Genomic DNA, 25,408 nt, shown 5'->3' with positions numbered 1-25,408 from the left:
CACGGCTCTTAAACTCCAACCCCCTGTTAATAAAAGCTAACACACTATAGGCCTTCTTCACAGATCTATCCACTTGAGTGGCAACCTTTAGAGATCTGTGGATATGGACCCCAAGATCTCCCTGTTCCTCCACAGTCTTCAGAACCCTACCTTTGACCCTGTAATCCACATTTAAATTAGTCCTACCAAAATGAATCACCTCACATTTATCAGGGTTAAACTCCATTTGCCATTTTTCAGCCCAGCTTTGCATCCTATCTATGTCTCTTTGCAGCCTACAACAGCCCTCCACCTCATCCACTACTCCACCAATCTTGGTGTCATCAGCAAATTTACTGATCCACCCTTCAGCCCCCTCCTCTAAGTCATTAATAAAAATCACAAAGAGTTCACTTTTTCATCGAGATTTAGCTTTACAAAGACTTGGACTCATACAGTACATTTCATGACCATGCATCTAAAGTACTTCACAGCCAATGATTTACTTTCTGAAGTGTAGTCACTGTTGTAATGCAGGAAATGTGGCAGTCAATTTGCACACAGCAAGCTCCCACAAACAATAATGTGATAATGATCAGATAGTCTGTTTTAGTGATGCTAATCGAGGGCTAAATATCGGTTTGGATGACAAGAAATCTCTCCTTATCTTCTTTGAAATAGTGCCGAGGAATCTTTCACATCCATCCGAACGGGCAGGTGGGGCCTCTAGTTTAACATTTCATACAGAAGACGGCACTTCCAACGGTGCAGCACTTTCTCAAACCGCTTTGGAGTGTCAGCCTTTCGTCAGTCCAGGGTCTTGGAATGTTGTGTTCATAGGCAAGATTGTGCCAACTGTGCCACAGCTAACACAAGGTGCTATTATTAATATGGGGTAAATCCAGCAGTCACTGTCCATGGATTCCAAATTAAACTTTCATTTGAAGCCTCCCCAAGAGCCACAGCAGAGTACAGATTGGTATCACACTGAAAACATGTTTCTTTTCAACTGAACCACTTCACCTGATGGTTACGTGGGTTTAGCAAGTGACTTGATACAGCTGAAGGTGTCTAAAATCACAAGCTGTGGTGGAAATCCTTTCCCTGTCAGAACAAGTCAGCCTGGGTCAGTTCTGTACCTTTGGCAATTTAATTTTGATCAATGGTCTGTTTTAAACCATTGTTGTTCTATTGCACAACCCCGGAGTGAGGGCAGATTCTGTCAGCAAGTGCTTAGCTTACCAGCACTGCTCTGGATGATTCTGAATTAAAAGTGACAGAGAGTTAGGCAAGAATGCCTGCTGATTTCAATAGCAACTGCTGCAGTAACCAGCTGGCCCTGGATTCAAGACACAGCTGCTCCCTGACAATCAGAAAGCAGGAAGCAAGGGCCACCGTCATGTCCAGTAACAGATAGACGCTTATTCCTCGAAGGTACAGCCACATTTGAACTTGCTATTACAGAATGCTGATGCACCAGTTGTATCGTTGCATCATTCTGTGGAGTGCTGCTGAGGGATATCTCAGTCACTGCGCTGTCCTCCAATTAGTGCTGAACCTTCAATGGAAAGCCACAGCAGCTTTCAAGAGCCCCGTCGTGTTCAAATGGTCACCTGGACAAACTGCAGTGAACTGCAATGCCAATTGGCTGCTGCCAGATTTGGTCATGGGCCATTTAGTCTGGGAAGTTGCTACTAGTTAACAATAAGCGATTGAAAATTACCTTTACCACTCGGTGGACTGACAGCTGAGACACTGGTGCTGTGAACAGGCTGGTTAAAGTTCAGGTGCTGGCAATGGTTGAAATGTTGAGCATTGGTCTAATAGGACCTGGTGCTGCAACGCATCTCCTGCACCGCCAGTTTTTACAGCGCGTACAATGCCTACTCTGCAAATAAGGACAAGTGATAACAAAACAAAGTGCCGTCAGGTGTCCTTCTTTTATAGATTTCAAAGTAGTCTCTCTGTGGTACAGGTACAGCGTTCTCCAAGGCGGCCTTCACGACACACGACAACGCAGAGTCACTGAGCAGAAACTGATAGCCAAGTTTCGCACACATGAGGACGGCCTAAACCGGGATGTTGGATTTATGTCACATTATCAGTAACCCCCACAGCTTTCCCCCTGATCTTGCAGAATCTCACTAGCTGTTCTGTCTGGAGACAATACACATCTCTTTAACCTGTGTTTAATGTTCCCTCCACCCACATTATCTGTACCTTTAAGACCTGGCTGGCTGTAGAGATTTGCATTCTAATTAGTATTCTGTAACTTGATTTCTGTGTCTCTGTGCACTGTTGGAGAACAGATTTTCACTCCATCTGACGAAGGGGCAGCGCTCCGAAAGCTTATGGTATTTGCTACCAAATAAACCTGTTGGACTTTAACCTGGTGTTGTGAGACTTCTTACTGTACAGGTTAAAAAGCAGAGAAATACAAATGAGAGGTGTTGCAGCGCCTCCACGAGTAGGAGCAACGGGTTAAAGTAAAAGCAAATTGACAAGCAAGATCAGGTGCTGCTGAGGCCCAGCTTTTCACTGCAAATCTCAACCACATGAATTTGGAAAAAGTGAGGATTGTGTGCAAGTGTGCAGATGATGAGCTAACAGACATAATGAATGGTCAAAGAAAGAACAAAGTCACAAATTGACTGAGCGAGGTGATGGCAGATGCCTTTTAACATTACCAAGTATGCAACAGGAATATTGTGTAAGAAGGATAGTACAAGACAAAGGGATTTAGGAGCTCAGCTGCACAAGACAATGGCCTGGGTTTTGCTCAAGCAACAAAGATGCAGCACTTGACACAGACTGCCCAAAATAATCCATACTTACCTTGTCTGCGGGGCTGCAGGGAAGGCTTTCGCTTCTTCCTGCAGGATGGCAAGGACCACCATACTGCAGGTGAAGCCATGCCCCTCAAAAACAAACTGTCCCTCAGGGTCAGTCTTCAGATAAATGATGAGCAAGCTTTTAAATAAATGATTTCTTAGCATTTCAAATATTTCAGACGCGTTTTAAAACTGCCAGGCATTCAAATACTTTTAACACTTTCAGGGCAGTTGTTAAAAGTTTGCCAGGGTCTGAACCTTGGACATTTATGCCCCCCACACTCCCCAAATCCTCCATTTCCCTTCCCTCCCTCACTCTGGCTTCACTCCAGTTCCCTGTTTGTCAGTTCTGCCAATGTGGGCGACAGGATTTGAAGCCAGTGGGGTGTGGGGGAGATGTCGGGAGCCATGGGAATCGTTAAAAACACTTTCATCACAATTTGCAACTATCTGGATGATGACACATGCACATGGAGGGCTCGATTTACACCTGCAATTAACAGTTGAGGGCAAACAGGCAAAATAATGATCCCTGCCATTTCAAGAAACAGAATCAGGACCACCAGTGCCAGAGCCCAGTCAAATTCACAGTAACTCCTAGATTTCATGGTAAGAGAGCTTGCCGGATGTTAGTGGCATTGCGTCCCTCAGCACTGGTGAACTTTTCACAATTCACCAATACCATGGAAAGAAAATCCAGCCATTACAGCTAACCGGCAGGTACAAAAACATAAAAGCTGAATCGTTTCACAAGATCAAGAAGTAGTGCCCAGACCAGACCTTCATCCATCATCTGGTGCTGCCGATGGAATTGGCTTAGACAGTAATTATATCCACCTGCCTGTGGAGGCACTTTGCAGCTCACATTTGCATGTTCTAGCTCTGTTAACTCTATTCTGCAATTCGCAAATTGCTATCAGTTTCACTAACTGTAAATATAAAATCCAATTACTTAAAAATAAGGGCAGAATTCATGACTTTAAAATGGACAGCGAATTATATCTGCTCATCTTGCTCAAATTATCCCCTGCCTTACATTCCAGCTTCACCCACAGATACAATGCCATGAATTCAACTGCAACGTTTAAGAAACTAGGCCAGAGAAAGGTGAATCCTTGATAGTAGGATGCAATGGCACTTTACACCCAGACTGCAGAAACCCAAGATCTTGAAAGTGTCGTTGGATACAGACTTGGGTAGCAATGATCTTCAATGATATGAATGAGAGGAAGGGATAGATCCACCATGAGTAATGCAGAAGTGAAGGTTCAATGGAGTGGAATGACCACCTCTGGGTCTGACACACATAAACATCGCATTTTTGGGTCTAATTTTGGATAATTACTGCCAAGCATCTTTGGTTTAAACCATCCATAAATAGACTAGAGCATGCTCACTTACACAGGCACTACTGAACCAACTACAGCGTGTGAATGAATAGCTGTCAACATTTTACATTGTGTGCAGAGGGTATAATTGTAACGACATTACTCTGCAGTCAGCCAAAGATGATTCATTAAAATACCCGAAAGTTTAAACAGTCAAAGCCTTTTAAAGTACTTTCATAACAAAAATTAGATGCTTGCTCATCGAGGCCATTTATTTTTTGGAAACTGAATTGAAACACTATATTGTCTAAGTGAATAGCGGCTCTGATAGGAATCAACCCATATCCACAAAATACCACTCACCCCACATGAAGGCGCAGATGTGAATCAAACTCCCCACTACACAGTGATCATTTGCAATGCTGAACTTTAGTAATCTGCTTACAAACACCACAAAGAATCTTAGAAACAACCGTTAATCTACCTGATTCACTTAGCTCTTCCAGCCATTTTTAGAAAAGAATCATGAAAGCATTATTTTTTCCCCTTTCATCTTTTGTCAGCATAATAATTAGTTACTATCATAATTAAAATCAGCTAAATTCACTGCAAGTTAGAGCATCAATTATGTCGAATTAAAATAGAAAATGCATCAATCACTTACTTGCTTTACCATACATTCTAGTTACATGTTCTCCCAGACTGTACATTCAAGACGAATACACTTGTTTCTGAGCACAACAAAGCCACCACATTATCTGCCTTCATGGCAACTATTCTTAGTATGCAAACAGAAGCATTGTACAGATAGTTTAATAATTAAGATCAGCTTCCTTTCCCCTAATCAGTAAGTTATCTGTGCATCACTAGTACATGACTTCATTGGGCAAGAAGTGATTGTGGAAGTACAAAATATATCCCATCTTTCTGTAGTTGGAAGAGAAGAAACGGTGCTTTTCCCACTCTGTCCTCCTCTTGTGGAGTGAATTTGCACAAGTGGCGGCACGGTGGCTAGCACTGCTGCCTCACGGCACCAGGGACCCAGGTTAGATTCCCGACTTGGGTCACTGTCTGTGTGGAGTTTGCACATTCTCCCGTGTTTGTGTGGGTTTCCTCCGGGTGCTCCGGTTTCCTCCCACAGTCCAAATATGTGCAGGTGAGGTGCATTGGCTGTTAAATTCTCCCTCAGTGTACCCGAACAGGCGCTGGACTGTGGTGACTGGGGGATTTTCACAGTAACTTCATTACAGTGTTAATGTAAGCCTACTTGTGACTAATAAATAAACTTTAACTTTAAGTGCTGGCAGCTCTCGACTATCCCACCCAAACAGCCCCAACATATCGGTAAGGTCTGTGAGGAACAAGTGCACTGACTATCTCACTCTCGAGGTACAAAATTAATAGCAAGTGCCAACAGTATCATATGTGCAACTGCTCCGGTGAGTTTCAAAAGATTTAGACTTCCTGGATTATTTTTTAAAACTTCCACGTTTCTAATTATAGGAAAGAGCTGAAGGCATGATTGGATCTCCACACTTTAACAAACTTCACAAAACCTTCATAACATGCATAGGTAAGCTCATTCAAAAAAAAAACCATTTGAAAGACAGTGACAGTGCTTCCCAAATATTCACATAGAGATAGCTCTGCTTTCCAATTCAGGGGTATACGCTTCACGAACTCCTCCAGTAACAAGACCAGTGGCGCCAGTACAGCAGAGTATGGCATAGGAATAGGGAGAGGGAGGGAAATGCTTAAATGACTATTTCTAAGCTACTTCTCCTGAAGTTGGTTCACATGTAGAACTGTTTCAGTGTTTCATTTCCCCATGGGTGTAATCGTCTTCTCGCGTTGAACTTCACATTTGCAGTTTGAAATCTAGTCAGTCATACCACTTTCAAAATCAGTTCTGTGAAACAAGGGCTGCTGTTGCTGCTACTTTATTCCCAAGGCTACAGCCAGGTGCATCCTCCATCTCTGAACAGCTAGCACATGGACAACAAGCCTTGTCCTGTGTCGTCATTCCCATGCCAGGATACAACAATTAAACATTCACCCATCAGAAAAGACAGGCATGACCAATGATCCATCCAAGTGGGTAAACCTCACAAACCAAGCCAAGTCGACACTTCCCAACACAGCTCTGAGTCAATCTGGTTAACAAAGAAATCATAAACTGGGAATTAATCCTGTGGTTCTCTTCCACAATTTTCAAAGCCTCAATATCCCCCACTAGGTAAGAGGGCTAAAACTGTGCTCAGTACCGATTCTGAAGCCAAACAAAAGTCAGAATGAAGGGCAACCTGACAGGTTTTTACATTGATGAAAGGTTTTGTGATAGTAGATGTAAAGATGCTGGTTGCAGCTGCAAGTGAGACCAGAGCTGGGGTAATGATGGATACTAATTAACCCAGTGGAAAATCAGGAGAAGTTTCCCAAAGAGAGGTGATTGCGCAAAACTCACTACCACATGGAGTAGTTGAGACCAGTGATCCCTCAATTTTCTTAGCCATGTGCCACGTTTATCCCAACACACCGTAAATGTCACTATCTTAAAGGGGACACAGCTTGTGGGCATCCTGCCTGGTACCTTCACAACTGCTGCAAGGCTACACACATGTTAAGTAGCACAGACTCATTTCAGAAGATGCTCGCCAGATAAACACGAAGGAGAGATGAATAGATCTTGTGTTACTGGAAAGAGAGGAACTTGCATGGGAAGAGACTGTTGTGGAGTACAGGCTTTGGCATGGATCTTTGTAAAGTGGGATACTTGGTCTTGAGGTAAATTGCCCCACGAATGTAACAGGATATCATCACAGAATCCCTACAGTACAGAAGGAGACCATTCGGCCCATCAAATCTGTACCGACCACAAACCCACCCAGGTCTTATCGCCACACATTTACCCTTCTAACCCCCTGACACTAGGGTCAATTTAACACGGCCAGTCAACCTACCCTGCGCATCTTTGGACTGTGGGAGGAAACCGCAGCACCTGGAGGAAACCCACGCAGACACGGGGAGAATGTGCAAACTCCACACAGACAGTAACCCAAGGTCGGAATTGAACCCGGGTCCCTAGTGCTGTGAGGCAGCAGTGCTAACCACTGTGTCACCGTGCCACCCAGGTAACAAGGTATCCTATTGGTTTGGTCATAGCTTCATGGCTCTAGGCTCTTAGAGACTGACAAGCTTACAGAGATTGTTCCCATTAAAAATATGGATATAGGAATTTATAACAATCTAAACCTCAGCACAGAATACAAGTGAGAAGCTGATTCAATTGCAATTCAACTCTTCCTGCCCTTGAACAATGTTCAGCTGAAGGTGATATCGACTCTCGACTCCCTTTGCTCGTTACTACAAGAGACTGACTAGCTGAAAGTCGGTATTAGCAATACAGTTGTTAACAGTTCAAAAACTGCACCGCAACACAATCACGTGAAGCTAATTTGAAAAACAGAATTGAATATTGTATGGATAGCTCGTAATACAATACTGTCAGGAGCACAAATCAATATGGCCTTAAAACGTTAATGCCTGCTGGACTCCACACCTTTAGTTACACCAAAGAGGGATATGAGAATTTTTAAATCATCAGTCAGGCATGGAGAGAAAATGAAGTTATTGTCTCGGTGTGTTTCACAAAGGCAGTTGGTGTGAGGTTTCTGCCCGGCTTCCAAAATATTAGATACTCATTTTGTAAATTGACTTCTGGCAGGAAGATTAAGCATAAACGGCTTTTAATAGTAAACAAGAGACCAGGCGTGTTCCACTGCTCCAGCTCTGGCCTTTTGGTCGTGCCTGTTTTGATTTGTTCCATCATTGGTTGTTTGTTGTCTTGTGATTGCTTCCTCAAACTTTGCCCACATCACTCCTCCTTTAAGATGCTCCTCAGTGCTTACTCTTAGGCCTGTCCTTGGGTGTCAAATTTTGCTTCAAAATGCTCCTGTGATATTTTGTGTTAAGGCACTATAATAAATGCCCCATCCAACAACAATTTGCAAAGGAATATTTCTTCAGTAGATTGACTGTGCAAAAGAGGTCTTGTATTTCTAAAGCACCTTTCATAACCTCAGGATGCCCCAAAACACTTTGCAACCAATTTACACACAGCAAAATCCCACAAACAGAGATGCAATAATGACCAGATCATCTGTTTAAGTGATGTTGATAAAGGATAATTATGGGCCTTACCTTTCTTCAAAATAGTGACAGGGGGCCTTTTACATCCACCTGAAGGTGCTGACAAGACCTTGGTTCAATCTGCGAGACTGCATCGCAACACTCCAATCCCTTGGATCTACACTCGCGCACTAGCCTAGATTTTTGCGTGCAAATCCTGGAATGGAGCTCAATCCACAACATTGACTCAAAAGGCAAAAGTGAGCTACTAACTGAACTACGGCTAACACACACATTTGAATGCAGACCTGGCGACTGTCTCCCAAGACCATGATACTACAAACATGGCAAAAACACCTCATTTGTTTTAAACCCTTGAAAACCTTGCTTGCTAATTTAACTTTGCCCCTTATATTCGTAGTGGAGAAACGCTGAATAGAACAACACCCCACATCTCATAAATCATTACAGACCTAGAAGCAAAAGTTCTACCCACTGAACCATACCAACTCATGGAGCCCATGAAGGTTCCAGGTTCAGACCTGGCTGAACACAGCCAAGTGTAGCAGCAGGAGTGTTACAACTGGCATCAGCATGTCTGTATTTGGACATGGGGGAGTGGGTGATATTAGTCAGTTATGGTTTCAGTGCTAGTTGCTGGATGTGATTCGGTATGGGCAAGGCAGATTGGCTGCAATGTTTCTTGCTGCTAAGTTACCTGTATAAATACAGGTGAAGGATGACCAATTGTGTAAGGTACTGGTCCACACACGACACAAACTACAAAACAGGAAAGAAAATACTGCAGATAGTGGAAAATTTAAATAAAAGCAGGAAGCACCGGAAATACTCAGCAGGTCAGGCAGCATCAATGGAGAGGAGGCTAAGATCAACATTCCAGGTTTTTGACCTTATCTCAGAGTTGATGGATGTTACATACGATCTCTAAGTTTATTAGCCTGAAACATTAATCCTATCTCCCTATCTTCAAAGATGCTGCCTGTCCGAGGTGTTCAAGACCAGAGGATATAGGCTTACGGTAAGGAATAAATGGAATTTGAGGGCAAAATTTTCACCCAGAGGGTGGTGGAAATATAGAATGTGCTGCTCAAGAGGGTGGTGGAGGCAGGTACTCTCAACATTTAAGAAGCATTTGGATAAGCACTTCTCATCATGGCATAGTAGGCTATGGACCCAAGTGCTGGTAACTGGGATTAGTATAGATTGGTATATGATTGGCAAAGACATGATGGACCGAAGGGCTTGTTTCTGTGTTGTATGACTCCATGACCTGCTGGACATGAGCGTGCCACTGCACTCATATCCCAGCATTTTGAGTAGCGATGGGATTGATGAATGATGCAAAATTTATGGGAAAGTGACTGCAGGGATTGGGAGACACTGATGCAGTGAATGGTGAGAGTGGAGTGAAGGTTGAGAGGAGAAATCTGAAATTTTGAGTCACCAGTATATGTTATGCAAGAGAAATATTTTGAAAGCCGAGTCGCTTTTCTGCACTTGAGAACACAAGAGGCCTTGAACATCCAACAGTAATATGCCAATTCTAGATGCTGCTAATTGAATTATTTAAGTGCTGCAGTGGTTTCCAGTATTTTCTGATTTTAGTTACGAAACTATATCCCAGCAAGCAATCAAAAGAGTCAAGGAAGTAGAACAAACAGATGGAGGGGCAACTAAGATAAAATCAGTAACAATCCCATGATCAACAAAAATAAGACCAAAGATGGGACATGTTTTACATGGACACCTGAGACCACTGTAGAATTAAACAGCTGGCAAGAGCATTCCCAGTTTACAATGAGCAATGTTGTCTTATGAACAACGGTAGCCACTTCAAACTATTCAGAGAAACCGATTAAACCAGTACATTAGCTGTTTACTGATCACAAGATCTAAAACGGTGTCTATGAATCCAATCATGACCGTAACACATTAAACTGACACGTGGCAGCTGGAAATAGGCTAAAATATCAAACAAAAGAGGTACACAGGAGTTGGACAGAGTTCAAGGGGTCACTGTAGCACAAGAACAGTAAATGTCATTTTCCAATAAAAATGAAACCAGACAATGAATACAAGGTGTTAAGACTGAAATCCTGTTTTGTTTGTGTTCCTAAAACCACTTGGATGAGAATGTCATTTGACAAGAGATTAAATGACTACCTTTGTACCTCATTGCTGGCTGTCATGCTGTATGTACCGTTCCCTCCAAAATAATTCCTTATGATAGTAAAACAAGTGCACCATTACTATCCCATCACATGATACAGCAACATGCCAAAACAGCCAGCCTGTACATATTAAATGGAGAAAAATATTTGTGTGTTTTATGAGCCTGTGATATAATGTAATATAATGTAGTACAATGCAATTATGGCACAAAATGCTAAACTTTAATATTTACTAGAACTGTTCCACTTGGATGCAGCCTTTAATACAAACCAGCTGTATGCTGTGCTCAAGTACCCAATTTACTGCTGCAGCACTTAAATAATTCAACTTGCAGCATCTATAATTGGCACATCGCTTGAATTTACTGTTTGGATGTTCAGGGCCACTGTATTCTCAAGTGGAGAAAAGCGATTCTCAGCTTTCAGTCTATTTCTCTTGCATAACACATGTTGGTGACCCAAAACCTCAGATATCTCCTTAGTCAACTCCCTGCTGTCACCATTCACAACACCAGGTTAAAGTCCAACAGGTTTATTTGGTAGCACAAGCCACAAGCTTTCAGAGCGCTGCCCCTTCATCAGGTGAGTGGGAGTTCTGTTCACAAACAGGGCATATAAGGACACAAACTCAATTTACAAAATAATGGTTGGAATGCAAGTCTTTACAGGTAATCAAGTCTTAAAGGTGATTGCAACTGATAAAGGGGCAGCGCTCCGAGAGCTTGTGCTGCCAAATAAACCTGTTGGACTTTAACCTGGTGTTGTGAGACTTCTTACTGTGTTTACCCCAGTCCAACGCCAGCAACTCCACATCATCGTCACTATTCATTCCATCCATGTCCCTTAGTCCTTGCAATCATTTTCCACAAACCCTGCAGTAGTCACATTCATGCCATCGCTACTTGAAAAATACTAATCTCAAAGGGTACTGTGGCATGAACGCATCCTGCTCACGCACAATTTATATCAGACCTCAGGAGTGGAAAAAGTACTAATCTGCCAAGTTGGATACTAAGCTATCTTTGTGGCTGGAATGAACCACAGATTTATACCCCAGCAGCAAGGATTGTCTTCCAGCAGGCTGGATCCCCGTGATCATCATGTCGAACTTGGAGCAGGCTTTGCACTTCAGCGAGTTGTGCAGCCATAAAAACCGCCCAGTCAGGTTTAATAGGAGTTATTCACTGGGGTGGATTCATTATGACAATGTGATACGGAGTGGATGCTAAGAAAATTAGCAAACATAAGATTATTCACAAATGAAACAGAGGACTCCAACTTTCTACCTATTTTGGACCATATAGGATTATATATCACTATCTAAAATTAATTTTGAAAAATCAGCATACCTTTAGAAGACACACTGCTGTCTAACTTTTGCTTATTGGAAAAAAATAGCTAACTTTCAAAGCATCATTGAGAACAGATTACATGCCAGCATTGGAGACTGTGTGTGGGGACTGTGGGGGTGCGTACAGGTGAGTGTGAGATTTGAGAAAAGCAAATGATAATGGAGATGTGGGAAGAATACTCTTGATCAGTGCGGTTATGGTAGTTGAAGCACATTTGATTCTGACCAAGTTGTGCTATCAATTTTGCCAATTCCCTGCAAGTGAGATGAAGCCAGCGTAATTTCAGGCAGAGAGTTAAGAAAGTACTGGATAGGCAGCAGTGGTAGAAATGCAGCTTTTTGGTTCAAGTGTGCAACAGGTCACTTGGGCATTGCAACTTAAGACATCAGATTCACTCCTCCTCCAAAACTAATAATTTTTGCTGCTCCACACCCACCCATTATACGCAGGAGTTTCGAAACTATGACTTAGTCCCAGTGTGCCCAGGCAATTGGCAGCTAAATTTCACAATTTCTGGTTCGACTTTCTTTCCACTGCACGGTTCTGAAGACTTGGAAAGCCTTCTTCTTAATGTCACAGAGACACTGCAGGGCAGGCTGAACTGTGCTGGCAAAAGCGTCCACACTTGAAGTATCAATTCATCAACTCTTTCCAGAGGCTAACCTGCCCAGGCAGATTCTCTGTTTCACATATCCAGCATCTATCATTATTTTCTTCATGCCGTTAGGAATTATCCGCCAACAGCCTAAATCAGAACACCTGTATCTGTGCGTAACCGCAAAGTGAGTGACGTGCTGAGTAACGGGAACATGACCAGTCTTCACAATCTGCACAGAAGCAAACAGCAAGACAGAAAGCAACCAAACTTCGCAGCATTGGGGAATAATGAAATTTCAGGAGTGTCCAAAAAATAATCTTGGTCTTTTTACTGGAGGGTAATGTAAAGAGAATGGGAGAAATATGCATTTTTTTCAATTCCCTATTTTCTTTCAGTAACTTTGCAATGATCACTGCACATTCCTCTAAACCATTCTGACCATTAAATTAGATTATGTTGTCATGACATCTTGACAGCAGTGTTATCATAATTGGATACAAAAAATTGGAGAAAATCCAGAGGGCAAATAAAACCAACCTTGTTGTGACACTCGTACCCCATGAATGAATCATATAAATTCCATATTTATTACATGGGATTCCAGGATTTTAACCAGTGTTTTAGGATCCATTTTCTGCGATTGCATTCACTTAAAATTCAGATGATAAGAGTCACATGGAATTACAATACTTTCCAAGATCACTCCAGGACAATCTGGTTACATTGCATGGTTCCATTCACTGGTCATGGGAAGGGCAAACCAGCTGCCTTGGATACAGCACACTAGGTTTGATGTCTCCAATTAGGTTTGATGGTTTATAAATGGACCTAGTTGTCATCAGCACCATAAAGGAAAATAGATGAATTATTCGCTACGTTAGGTAACAAAGGCACTCACATTTTTAAAAGTACTTCATGCTAACTAAATCTCAATGCATTTGATCCAATCCAAGGTGTCCATGTCACATGACTCCCACCTCTCCACATTGTCTCTGACAATGGATGTGTATTCCTTGCTTGGATCCCAAAGTTGGTTAAATGTCTCAACCATTTGTGGGACCCTCTGTCCCAGCAAATGAGTAGACTCCAGTTGGATAACCATGTAATATGGGGAGATGGGCTGTGTATAGCTCTCTTCGAGTTTGGTCTCTGTGGCCCAAAGGAGGGGGGGAAGGGGGAGGGGTCATTAGTGTCTCTTCAGTGATAAGAAGGTGCAAGTTTCTTTGTTAGGTTCACAGAGAGACATGGATTCAGCCACTTTGAAGGGTCTGCACCCAGTTTTAAAAGAAATTTTCAGCCTGTCATGAGAATATTTATTATAAAAATATACTTGAGGTCTTAGTCTCTTCACATCTTTCTCTTGATCAAACCAAATAAACCTTGAAGCTCCATGCAAGACAAATTAAGTAACTAGAACTCTCCACTTAGATAACAACCTTGATGAAGCAAATGTCTCAGCCTGCATCCCATATTTACGGTGGGCTTTGCCGACACTCGTGGTGGTGGGGGGAGGGGTGTGGATTCTTCAATCCTGAATGCAGCATCTAGCTCACTAAAATTCTCATTGGACCTGCACATTCTGCTGATCCATATTCAACTGGAGTGATCTTAATAGAGCAGTTTTGGACACCATATCTTTCCAATCCCCTACCCCCCCAATCTCATATATACGAAGGTGGGAACAACTATTTTGCTGATTCTTGTACTAGGTTGTGGGAAAGTCTGTCAGTGTTGGAAATGGAATACATTTTCCAGTTGGGTACACTCTGCCATAAAGCATCCTTAGGATGGTTTAGCTCCAAATCGCAGAACCATCTTCTCAATCAATGAACCAGGGTAACTTGGTTCATTCCTGCCCCAACATTCTTACAATCAAACTGGCAAAGAGTAAGCACTGGCTGCTTTAGTCTTGCTGCCTAATGCCCACCACACACTGCCTTTACAATCCTGCTTCATGACATGTTAGATCCCCAAGACAATGAGTGAATTGATGAAGCTTTCCTCTGCCTTCAGTTGGGCAGGATTTAAACTCAACACGGAGATCAAAAAGCACACTAACTTCCTGCCCTGAAAAGGGCCTCAAATGTGCAAGGATAGGACCAGCGTCCGGTTTGAAAATGGTACAACTTGGGAGATTTACAAATTACAGCTCAAGGGTGCTGCACAATGCAATTCACTTTATCCAAAAAAAATTAACTGTAAAATTGTAGCTAGTACTAGCACACTGTAAAGGCTCCAATGATCAGCACAATCCAATTTCAGCCCAGTACCACACTCAGGTAGCTTTGCTACTTGATCAAAAACTTGGTATATTTGGAATCAAGATGTCTTGTGGTGCTTCCTCCCAGACACCACCCCATTCTTCCTCTGTTATACTGCATCTCTTGTGTTCAAACAATGCTGTCTACTGGAGTGAACTGAGTGGGAGATCTAGATCTGTAGGCTCAAATCAAAACAATTCCTATTTTGCTGAGTTACCACTGCATTTAGCAGTGGCCCTAGGACATGATTGAAAGCAGCTTCTTCGCATCTGAACAACTGGGTTTGATTGTAACAGGCTGGTATTGATCACAACATCAGAAGGAGCAATCATAGAAAGATTGAGTCTGTTTAAATGCTTTGTCAATTATTTTGTGTTTTGTACAGATGTGGACTTCACTGGCAAGGCCAACGTCTATTGCCCATCCTCAACAGTCCTCCAGAAGATAACAGTGACCTTAAATGGTCAAAATTCATTGCCATGAAGATGCTTCCACAGCACTGCTTGGAAGAGTGTTTCAGAATTTTAGTCCAGGATCAATCAAGGGATAGTGAATTGTTTCCAAGTCAGGATGGCATGTGACTTGGGGAACTTGCAGGTGGTGGTCTTTCCATGCATCTGCTGTGCTTATTCCTCTGGGCATCTTGGTGCTGGTGGTAGAGGTCGCGGGTTTGGCAATGGCTGTCGAAGGATCCTTAGTGAGTTGTTGCAGTACGATAGTTGGTACACACTGATGCCACTGCGTGCCAGTGGTGTTGGAGGCAGAGAGTTGCCATGTCCTGGATGAAAAGTGTTGAATGTCATGCCTAATAGCTGGAATTACAAGCTGTACTGACTATATTGGATTTTATTGGCTGGTGAGGCAGCCCCAGCATGAGTTCTGTTCCTTGGATCTTCTTCAAGATATCTTACATATTTGGAGTGCCAGTGATTGGAGCCCATGAAATCACTTTTTTCACTTGGTGTTAGCTCTGCACTTTGGGAAAACCAAATGTTCTTAATCCATGAACTAAGTATTCAAATCATTAAAAACAGAAAGGCCTGGGGCTTTATTTACTGACAGCCAAATCTGTCTTTTTACAGTCTTTTTTATTTTATTCACCATCACGGCTCTGGTGACTGCCTTTTTGAGCTAAAGGAACAGCCTGCCATTTGCTAAATTTTAATGACTTTCACTAACCAAGATGCTCTTTAACCAAAGGGTCCCTTCCCTTGTGGATTTTTGCTTTACCGACTCCAGATGAATGACTGCGGTTGAGAAGGGCAGCCCCCCACCACCTTCTCAAGGCCACTCAGGGATGGACAATAACCAACAACGCGGCCAGTAATGCTCAATGCCAACTTTGGTTTTCTTTGAATATTGCCTTGATGAATTTGATCACCTTTTATGGCATTCCAATTGTAAATTTCAAAATTCCTCATGCTAAACATACATTTCAGCTCGCTCGTCCAGACATGAATGACCCCTAACAAACATGCAGTGGGGGGTGGGGTAAATGATAACCGTGCACACAGTAGATGGCAGAAGGGGCCTCAGTTTAATTTCTCATCCAAAAGCCTGCACTTCGAACAGTGACTCACTCCCTCAATTTTGCAAATGGGAGTGTCAACTTGGAGGGAAACCCCACTGCAGCTATTACTGGGCCCAGTAAACCGAAATGCAGTGTTTCCATTTACAATGGCAGGTAGAATGAACAGTACAGCACAGGAACAGGCCTTTCAGCTCACCAAGCCTGTGCACACATGACACCTTTTTAAAGACCTTTTGACTCTACGCGTGCTGTATCCCTCTAATCGCTGCCTTTTCATGTATCTGTCAAATTGCCTCTTAAACGTTGCTATTATATCTGTTTCTATCACCTCATCTGGCAGCACATTCCAGACACTTAGCATCCTCTGTGTAAACAACCTGCCTCTCACATCTCCTTTAAACTTTCCCACTTTTACCTTAATCGTATCTCCCCTAATAATTGACATTTCTACCCTGGGAAAAGACTCTATCCATTCTATCCATGCCCCTCATAATTTTGTAAACTTCTTTCAGGTTACTCCTCAGCCTCAACATTCAAGTGAAAACAAACCAAGTTTGTCCAATCTCTCCTCATAGCTAATACCCTCTTAACCGGGCAACATCCTGATAAACCTTTTCTGTACTCTCTCCAAAGTGTCCACATCCTTCTGGTAGTGTGGCGACCCAACTGTAACATGACTTGTCAATTTTTATACTCTATGCTCTGACTGATGAAGGAAAACATGCCGTACTTCTTGGCCAACTTATCCCACTTGTGTTGCCACTTTCAGAGAACTGTGGACTTGTATGCCTAGATCTCGCTATATGTTAATGCTTCGAAGGGTTCTGCCTCATCTCGAGGCCAAACGAGGCAGTCCAACTGCACGGCGGCAGTGGTTGGGCGACATGGTGGCACAGTGGTTAGCACTGCTGCCTCACAGCGCCAGGGACCCAGGTTTGATTCTCGGCTTGGGTCACTGTCTGTGCGGAGTCTGCATGTTCTCCCGTGTCTGCGTGGGTTTCCTCCGGGTGCTGCAGTTTCCTTCCACAGTCCAAAGATGTGCAGGTTAGGTGGATTGGCCGTGGTAAATTGCCCCTTAGTACCAGGGGGACTAGCTAGGGTAAATGGGGTTATGGGGATGGGGCCTGGGTGGGATTGTAGTCGGTGCAGACTCGACGGGCCGAATGGCTTCCTTCTGCACTGTAGGATTCTATGATTCTAGAAACTTCCTACCATAGAATTCTCAATCAAATAATGAGAGAAACTGACTTTAATTTAAGGAAGTGATGATAATGGGTCAATCAACTAAGATGACAATAACCTTTTATTACAATAAAACTGAAAGAATTTAGTCAAAGAACAAAGACGCTGCCGGTCTGAACTAAAACCCCCTACCCTTCCAGCGACCATATCCCTCCATTCCCATCCTATTCATGTATCTGCTTCCACTACCTCCCCCGGCAGTGTGTTCCAGGCACCCACCACTCTCTGTGTAAAAAACTTGCCCACCAACTCAGGTAGCTCAGGCACTTTGTCCTTTTCAAAGACAATGGTCACTCAAGTCTAATTTATGTTTCATAAATCTAAGTCATCTCTCCCGAGCCCTGCTGGGTGAAGTGCAGCGAGATTGTCAGAAATTCATTCTGCACAGGGGATAGGGCACTGCCCATTCTACCCTATTTGAATCATATCCTCTGACTGTCAAGTCCAGGAACTGGCACCACAGCCAAACAACTTGGCTGAGTTAGAGAAAAGAGAGCTAAAGGTGGGTTAATGCATTTCCTGAACCTAAAACCCCATCAATTATATAACCTTTTGTGCTGTCATTGAAAGATACCATTTTTAAATGGGGTACATTATTGCCAACACGGAAATTCTCACGGCAGTGTTCAGAAATGTGCAATATGTACGAAAGATTAACAGTGCAACTCACCGATTCACACTCTCGCAGCTTCTTCTGAGCACCATCAAAATCAAAGTTCACGTATAGGCACTCCACAAATTCTGTAATCGGATCCTTGTAAGTATAGGATTCCTGCAAAAACAATCGAGAAATGAATTCACTTGAGAAGGCACATGTAAAGTAAGTGGTTAACCAAGAAATTACTCAGATTTACCAGTTGTAACCCTATATGTTTTTAAGCAGATTTTAGACTAAACTTCCCAAATAAAGGAGTGTTGAAATGGTACTTGACATGACACACGTTGCACGGTCCTAAATTCTTTTGAGTACAATTGATTCCTTTTCACACCCATTAAAGAGAAGAAAAATCAATTGATTTAATTCACATGAAACCCATTCTGAGATTAATTAACTGACTGTTCACACAGTAAAAGCTCAAGTTAATTGTTGGCTGTTAAAATATTAACACTTCAAATTCTAAACAGTTTATAAAGTTCAGCACAGTTACTTTTAACTATAGAATGGCAAAAGGGATTTTTTTTCTCCCCCGAACTCTTCAACCAAAAAGGCAGGAAGCCCAAAGCATGCCATTTGTTTCTTTTTGGGATCATTCATGTAAGATCATTCTAAATTTCACTTCAAAGTGCCATAGATGGCATCAAATGAAGAAAATCTTTTAAAAAAGATGTGGCGGGCAGTTGCAGGTGAATTCTAATTCTCCAAAACTAACCATTTGTAGACTCCGGCACCCATATAGGTTTGCACGTGTGAGCTTTTCAGTCTGCAAGAGGGTGACCTTGAAGCAAAATGGGTTTTACTCGTGTTCCTGTTTTCAAAGTCATTACCATTCTGCTGAATTACTGTTATTGAAGAAGTTTTTTTATTTGTTTACAGAGAGAAATTTGTTCTTTTAAACAACGCATTCGACTACCTTATTTGTGGTCCCAAGTCATCACAATAAGTCATCAAGCAAACCAACCTCCCATCCATTGACTCTGTCTACACTTCCCGCTGCCTTGGCAAAGCAGCCAGCATAACTAAGGACCCCATGCACTCCGAACATTCTTTCTTCCACCTTCTTCCATTGGGAAAAAGATATAAAAGTCTGACGTCACGTACCAACCGACTCAAGAACAGTTTCTTCCCTGCTGCTGTCAGACTTTTGAATGGGTTTACCTTGCATTAACTTGATCTTTCTCTATACCCTAGCTATGACTGTAACACTACATTCTGCACTCTCTCCTTTCCTTCTCTATGAACGGTATGTTTTGTCTGTATAGCGTGCAAGAAACAATACTTTTCACTGTATGTTAATACATGTGACAATAATAAATCAAATCAAAACCCCATTACGTAAAACCAATAATCATTTATTTGCAGCATTATCCATAAATTTCCAACACAACCATGGCAGTTTGGTGGAGTCACACTGTGTTACTGATTTTCAAGGCCGAGTTTGTGATGGACAATGCCAGTTGGTCAATGTCCTCCATGCAGTTATCAGAAACAATAGAGTTTCTAACAATGAGATTAACCTCCTCCTCCATTAATTAAGTCTCTAGGTACACCTATTGCAAAGTTTCCCCGATATAGGAAGCTGCGTAAATGCACAAGGAAATATTGAAGACACCAGATAGGAAGTTGTTGCAAGTACACCCCCGCCCCCATCTTTTTTGAAGAAGTTTCCCAGATATAGTCGAAAAAGAATAAAAAGACAAATCTATCAACCCGGTCAAACATTAAGACAAATAATTGCTTTTATACAAATACACCAATCGTCACTGCGCATTTACAACAAGCTTCCAAAATAACTACTGCATTCTGCTCCATTTACTTTCCCCATTGAGGTCTTTTCCAATTGTTCCACTTCCTCCTCATTGTTTCCTGCCTGCTGCCAAAGGTCCCAACTCATGATAGATTATGAAGCACTGTCCAAAAGGTCACCCCTTATGTCGGCTGATGGTCAGCAGCCGATTGAATTGAGTCAGGGAAGAGAGAAATGGACTGTTCAAGTAGTTACAACTAGCAGCAATTGTGTCAGACACACCAAAGGAACACACTTAACAGGCACCAAAGGATAAGGTTTCCATCAATACTCATTGCCGAGAGTGAGATCATAGCTCCTAACTGTTATGAGCACAACACTCCTTTTTAAGTGCACTGTAAAGGAATAAAAAGTATCAGAAAGCAGTTCCAATATATTTTATAGCAAGGATGTTATACTCCAAGGAAACCAGCTAGATCAACAAACACCAAATTTAAAAACTTTTTTCAAACTTCCATTAAATCGTGAAAATGTTTTTATAACGTGTGAATTTTACTTTTGACATAGGATAAAAACAAAAAACATCAGATAGCAAAGTTGAATTAAGCTGGCAAAATAATGGTGTTGTTACACACTTCAATTTTGGCAGCAACATAAAAATAATTACTGAACACAATTCCATGAGTGTTTTTTCATAAAACCAAAGCCAAAATCTATACTTTGTTGTTGCTAAGCTGAAGTATCTGAGCTACGGTAAGTAAATCTATTTTTGGCCAGATATCACGGTAGCACAGTGGTTAGCATTGCTGTCTCATAGCACCAGGGACTCGAATTCAATTCCAGTTTGGGTCATTGTTTGTGGAATGTGCACTCTCCCCGTATCTGCGTGAGTTTCCTCCGGGTGCTCCGGTTTCCTCCCACAATCCAATAGGCACACTGGTTAGGGTGCATTGGCTGTGCTAAATTCTCCCTCAGTGTACCCGAACAGGCACCGGAGTGTGGCGACTAGGGGATTTTCACAGTAACTTCATTGCAGTGTTAATGTAAGCCTACTTGTGACCTAACAGAGAAACTTTATGTCTAACACACCTGTTTAAGATACTTCAAAGCGAGTCAAGAAACTCACATGGTTTCTTTCTGTCCGGGTGAACAATTCTCACCCCTTATAGGAACACAAACCCAAGTCAAGAGCTATTACGCTCAAGTGGACAGACACAAGGCTTTTGGAACTCAGGAGAACACAGAATGGTACAGCCAAACCAGACAGCACAGGAGGGTGAGGGGGGGGTGGTTTAGTACTTCGAGATTTTTGATGATCAACACCAACATATCCTAACACTCCACAGCCATGGTAATAATTTAGGACTTTAATTGAAGACGCAACTGAAGGAGAATGGGTGGATCAATGATACCCTGGAAAAGTGTGAGGCTGCTTGTCCAACAAAGAGTGCACATGTGGAACATCATCATCTGTGTTTTCTCTCAACAGGTGCTGAGACTGAGCTGCTGTCTGTTGCAAAATTTACTCTTGCTTTCATTTCAGACGGGCGTTTTCCCCTTTCATCTCAAAACCAAATCAAATTGCCAACAAAATACTGCATCTGGGATAACAAAGTTTTTATCTTGCATACGATACATTGGAGTCAACTGTGCTCAGAAGTTAGAAAAAGCGAATCCAAGAACAACCAGCCTTGGAACATTTAATTTAACCAGACTTTATCTGGCAACAAGAATCAGTGACAAGTTCTCAATGTCTGAAAACGGTGATGTCCAAAACACAAACCCCAGTCTGAGACTTGAAATAGTTCAACTTCAAAGAGAATAGATCTATGAAAAACAGCACTGCGGCAAAATACCCTCTCAAACAGTTTGCTTCTTGCGTCAGGTCTATTAAATTTCAAGGATGAATAGCAGGCCAGTAGAACCACATTTTCTTTTTTCATATCTTTTTACTGAAAACAGAATTTTTTACAAATAACACAACAAACCCTCAAGGATTGGTTCAACACAGCATAATCATTTTTCTTCATGACAGGTGGGGGAAGTTAAATTCCATTAATGGATTTAGAGTCGAAGAGTTTTAATGGGCGGCACGGCGGCACAGTGGTTAGCACTGCTGCCTCACAACACCAGGGAGCCGGGTTCGATTCCCGGCTTAGGTCACTGTCTGTGTGGAGTCTGCACTTTCTCCCCGTGTCTGCATGGGTTTCCTCTGGGTGTTCCAGTTTCCTCCCACAGTCCAAAGATGTGCAGGTTGATTGACCACGCTAAATTGCCCCTTAGTGTCCCAAGATTTATCAGTTGGGGGATTAGGGGTAAATACATGGGGTTATGTGGTAAGCCTGGGTATGGATTGATGCAGACATGATGGGCCGAATGGCCTCCTTCTGCACTGTAGGGATTCTATATACATACAAAAAAAACAGTAAATATCATTACAATTGATTTGGAATATCTATTATCAATTTATTGTAATGGCACCTCCCTTCATACAGATAAAGAAAGAATATTACACAGAGTGGGAGGTATCAGAATAACAGGATAAAGCCATCAGCACATGGCACTATGGGTCACACTCTCGCTCACAGGATAACAAGGACTGAGCTACACAGCACAAGGGAGCCCCTACCAAACTACACAGCATATGGAAGCCCATGTGGGGTCTAATACAACTAAGCCTAAAACAGCACCTTAAAACCTCTGAATAATGAAAGGGTACCACAAGAAGAGGGGACATCAGGATACAATCCCAAACCTACTACATGGCATTACAGTTTGCACTCTCACACACATGATGACAGGAAGAGTGCAGACAAAACAGAGCTCAGGCATTTAAAATTTCCCATTTGGGTGACCTAAACCTATAATATAATCTCCAAACCTTCTCAGTACGAATTTTTAAAATAGATGCTATCCTTGCCTACACAGCCAAAGAACGTAAGGGGTATTGAGACAGATAAAAGAAGAGCTAATAAGCCAAAGATTCTTACAACATGCTTGGGCTCACAACAAGGCCTCACTCACCTCCGGCCACACTGGAAGTGTCACTCAAGCCCCACCATCAGCCGGAAAACTTAACCCATTTCCCCACCAAGGAGACCCCATCAACCAGATGCACCATAGAAAGCATCCTTTCCGGATGTTTCACAGCTTGGTATGGCTCCTGCTCTGCCCGAAGACCGCAAAAGATTACAAAGGGTCGTGAACATAGCCCAGTCCATCGCGCAAACCAGCCTTTCGTCCATTGACTCCGTCTACATTTCCCACTGCCTCGGAAAAGCAGCCAGCATAATTAAGGACCCCACGCATCCCGGACATCCTCTCTTCCACCTTCTTCCGTCAGGAAAGATACAAAAGTCAGAGATCATGTACCAACCGACTCAAGAACAGCTTCTTCCCTGCTGCCAACAGACTTGCGAATGGACCTATCATATATTAAGTTGATCTTTCTCTACACCCTATCTGCTGCACCTTCTCCTTTATTTCTCCCCTATGTACTCTATGAACAGTATGTTTCGTCTATATAGCATGCAAGAAACAATACTTCTCACTGTACCTCAATACAGGTAACACTAATAAATCAAATCAAATCAGTGTACATATATCAAACACCCTTGTCTGGATAAAAGACAACATCACAAAATCAGGATTATAATCACAATGGGAGTTCAGGATTAATGATGAACTGCAGAATAACAGCCATCCATAGAGCTTGAACAGGCCAAAGCCTTGGCAGGATCGTTGAGTAACATCAAGGATCCACCTGTAGTTTCACCAAAGCCTCTGCACCTCTGCTGTATCGTCACCCAGAGACTCCGGTAGAAAGGGACCTGGGACATAGGCCCAGGAAGGTGGCGAGGTCCCATCGGGTTGAGCCGTCCAACCCCCCTCAACGAACACGGAGGTCAAGACAACGCAAAATCAGCGATTGGGGCCTATAACCGACTCCAGATCACAAAGAGCAGACACAGTCTGCCTCTTCGAACTCGAGACTCCCAGCCTTCAAATCAAGATGACTAAAGCCTGGCAGCCAGTTCCCAAACTCAGCCGGGAATTTATCCTCAGCTCCCCTCGGGAGATCAGGCACACGGACATTCCTTCTCCAGCCCCATGTCCCTGAATTGACCAGAATGCAGTAAGAAGTCTCACAACACCAGGTTAAAGTCCAACAGGTTTATTTGGTAGCAAATACCATTAGCTTTTGGAGCGCTGCTCCTTCGTCAGATGGGGTGGAAATGTGCTCTCAAACAGTGCACAGAGACACAGAAATCAAGTTACAGAATACTGATTAGAATGCCAATCTAATAATTAGTATTCTGTAACTTGATTTCTGTGTCTCTGTGCACTGTTTGAGAGCACATTTCCACTCCATCTGACGAAGGAGCAGCGCTCCGAAAGCTTATGGTATTTGCTGCCAAATAAACCTGTTGGACTTTAACCTGGTGTTGTGAGACTTCTTGCTGTGTTCACCCCAGTCCAACGCCGGCATCTCCACATCATGGTTAACCAGAATGTCCAGCACACGGAGCAGGATTTCCAAGGACCGAAGGCGGATCTCCACCGAGGAAACTGCCCTCTCGACTGGCAGGATTCCTTCCTCCGCTTCATCCATTTTCTTTCCAATATCTTGCAGTTCATCAATGTGAGCACCAATGATTTGTGGCAGGGAGCCGAGACCGTCATCCACTAGTTTATTTACGATGGCAGCCATTATCTCTCAACACGGCCAGAGTGTGAACCTGTTCACCAGCGAAACCGCCACTGCGAACAAGGCCCCACTCCAGCTGTCCCCAGTAACCTCCATCAAACAAGCATTTTCTTGACTTTATTCGACTCCTCGTCACCCAAACCTAACCAGGATCTTCCAGGAACACAGCACGGAGTATACATTCCAGGATTGGATAATTATGGTTGCGTATCAGGATAAATAAAGGGATTAAATGGTTAGTGCCAGACCTCGAGAAATGCAGCCATTCCCGTGCTTACATCACGGGAGCCCTGGAACCACTTTCTACAAACGGCTGATTTAGTTCGAAGGCTGCTGCCAAACGTAAGGCTCAAAGATGGAATCAGTTCACCAATCAGAGTTAGGTTCCAATTGAACACATGGACTGAAATTCAAATGCATTTAAAGCATAGAATCGCTACAGTGCAGAAGGCAGCCATTCGGCCCATTGAGTCTGCACCAACTCTTCAAAAGAGCATCTGCCCAAAGCCCCAAACCCTCTCCCCCCATCCTCTTTATTCCCATAATCCTGATATTTAGCATGGCTGATCCATCTAACCTACACAGCTTTGGACTGTGGGAGGAAACCGGAGAACCCGGAAGAAAACCACACAGACATGGGAAAAATGTGCAAACTCCACAGTCACCCAAGGCCGGAATCAAATCTGTTCTCTGGCGCTGAGGCAGAGAATGTGGGACTCGCTCCCCACGGGGGAGTGGGGAGAATGTGGGACTCGCTCCCCACAGGGAGTGGGGAGAATGTGGGACTCGCTCCCCACGGGGGAGTGGGGAGAATGTGGGACTCGCTCCCACAGGGAGTGGGGAGAATGTGGGA

General features: G+C 43.0%; 1 protein-coding gene across 1 annotated transcript in view; it reads right to left on the bottom strand.

Annotated features, from left to right (window-relative positions):
• The window catches only part of LOC144495994 (eukaryotic translation initiation factor 3 subunit E), a 128,268-nt gene that overhangs the window by 41,861 nt on the left and 60,999 nt on the right, over window positions 1-25,408 (bottom strand). The window contains exon 9 of the mRNA XM_078216920.1: window positions 18,113-18,214. Coding sequence (XP_078073046.1) covers window positions 18,113-18,214 — 102 coding nt within the window. The remainder of the gene's footprint in view (window positions 1-18,112; window positions 18,215-25,408) is intronic.

The sequence above is a fragment of the Mustelus asterias genome, chromosome 7 (assembly GCF_964213995.1).
Source record: "Mustelus asterias chromosome 7, sMusAst1.hap1.1, whole genome shotgun sequence".
NCBI classification, from domain to species: Eukaryota; Metazoa; Chordata; class Chondrichthyes; order Carcharhiniformes; family Triakidae; genus Mustelus; species Mustelus asterias.
The sequence above is the reverse complement of the archived record's forward strand: the minus strand, read 5'-3'. Positions and strand labels throughout refer to the sequence as shown.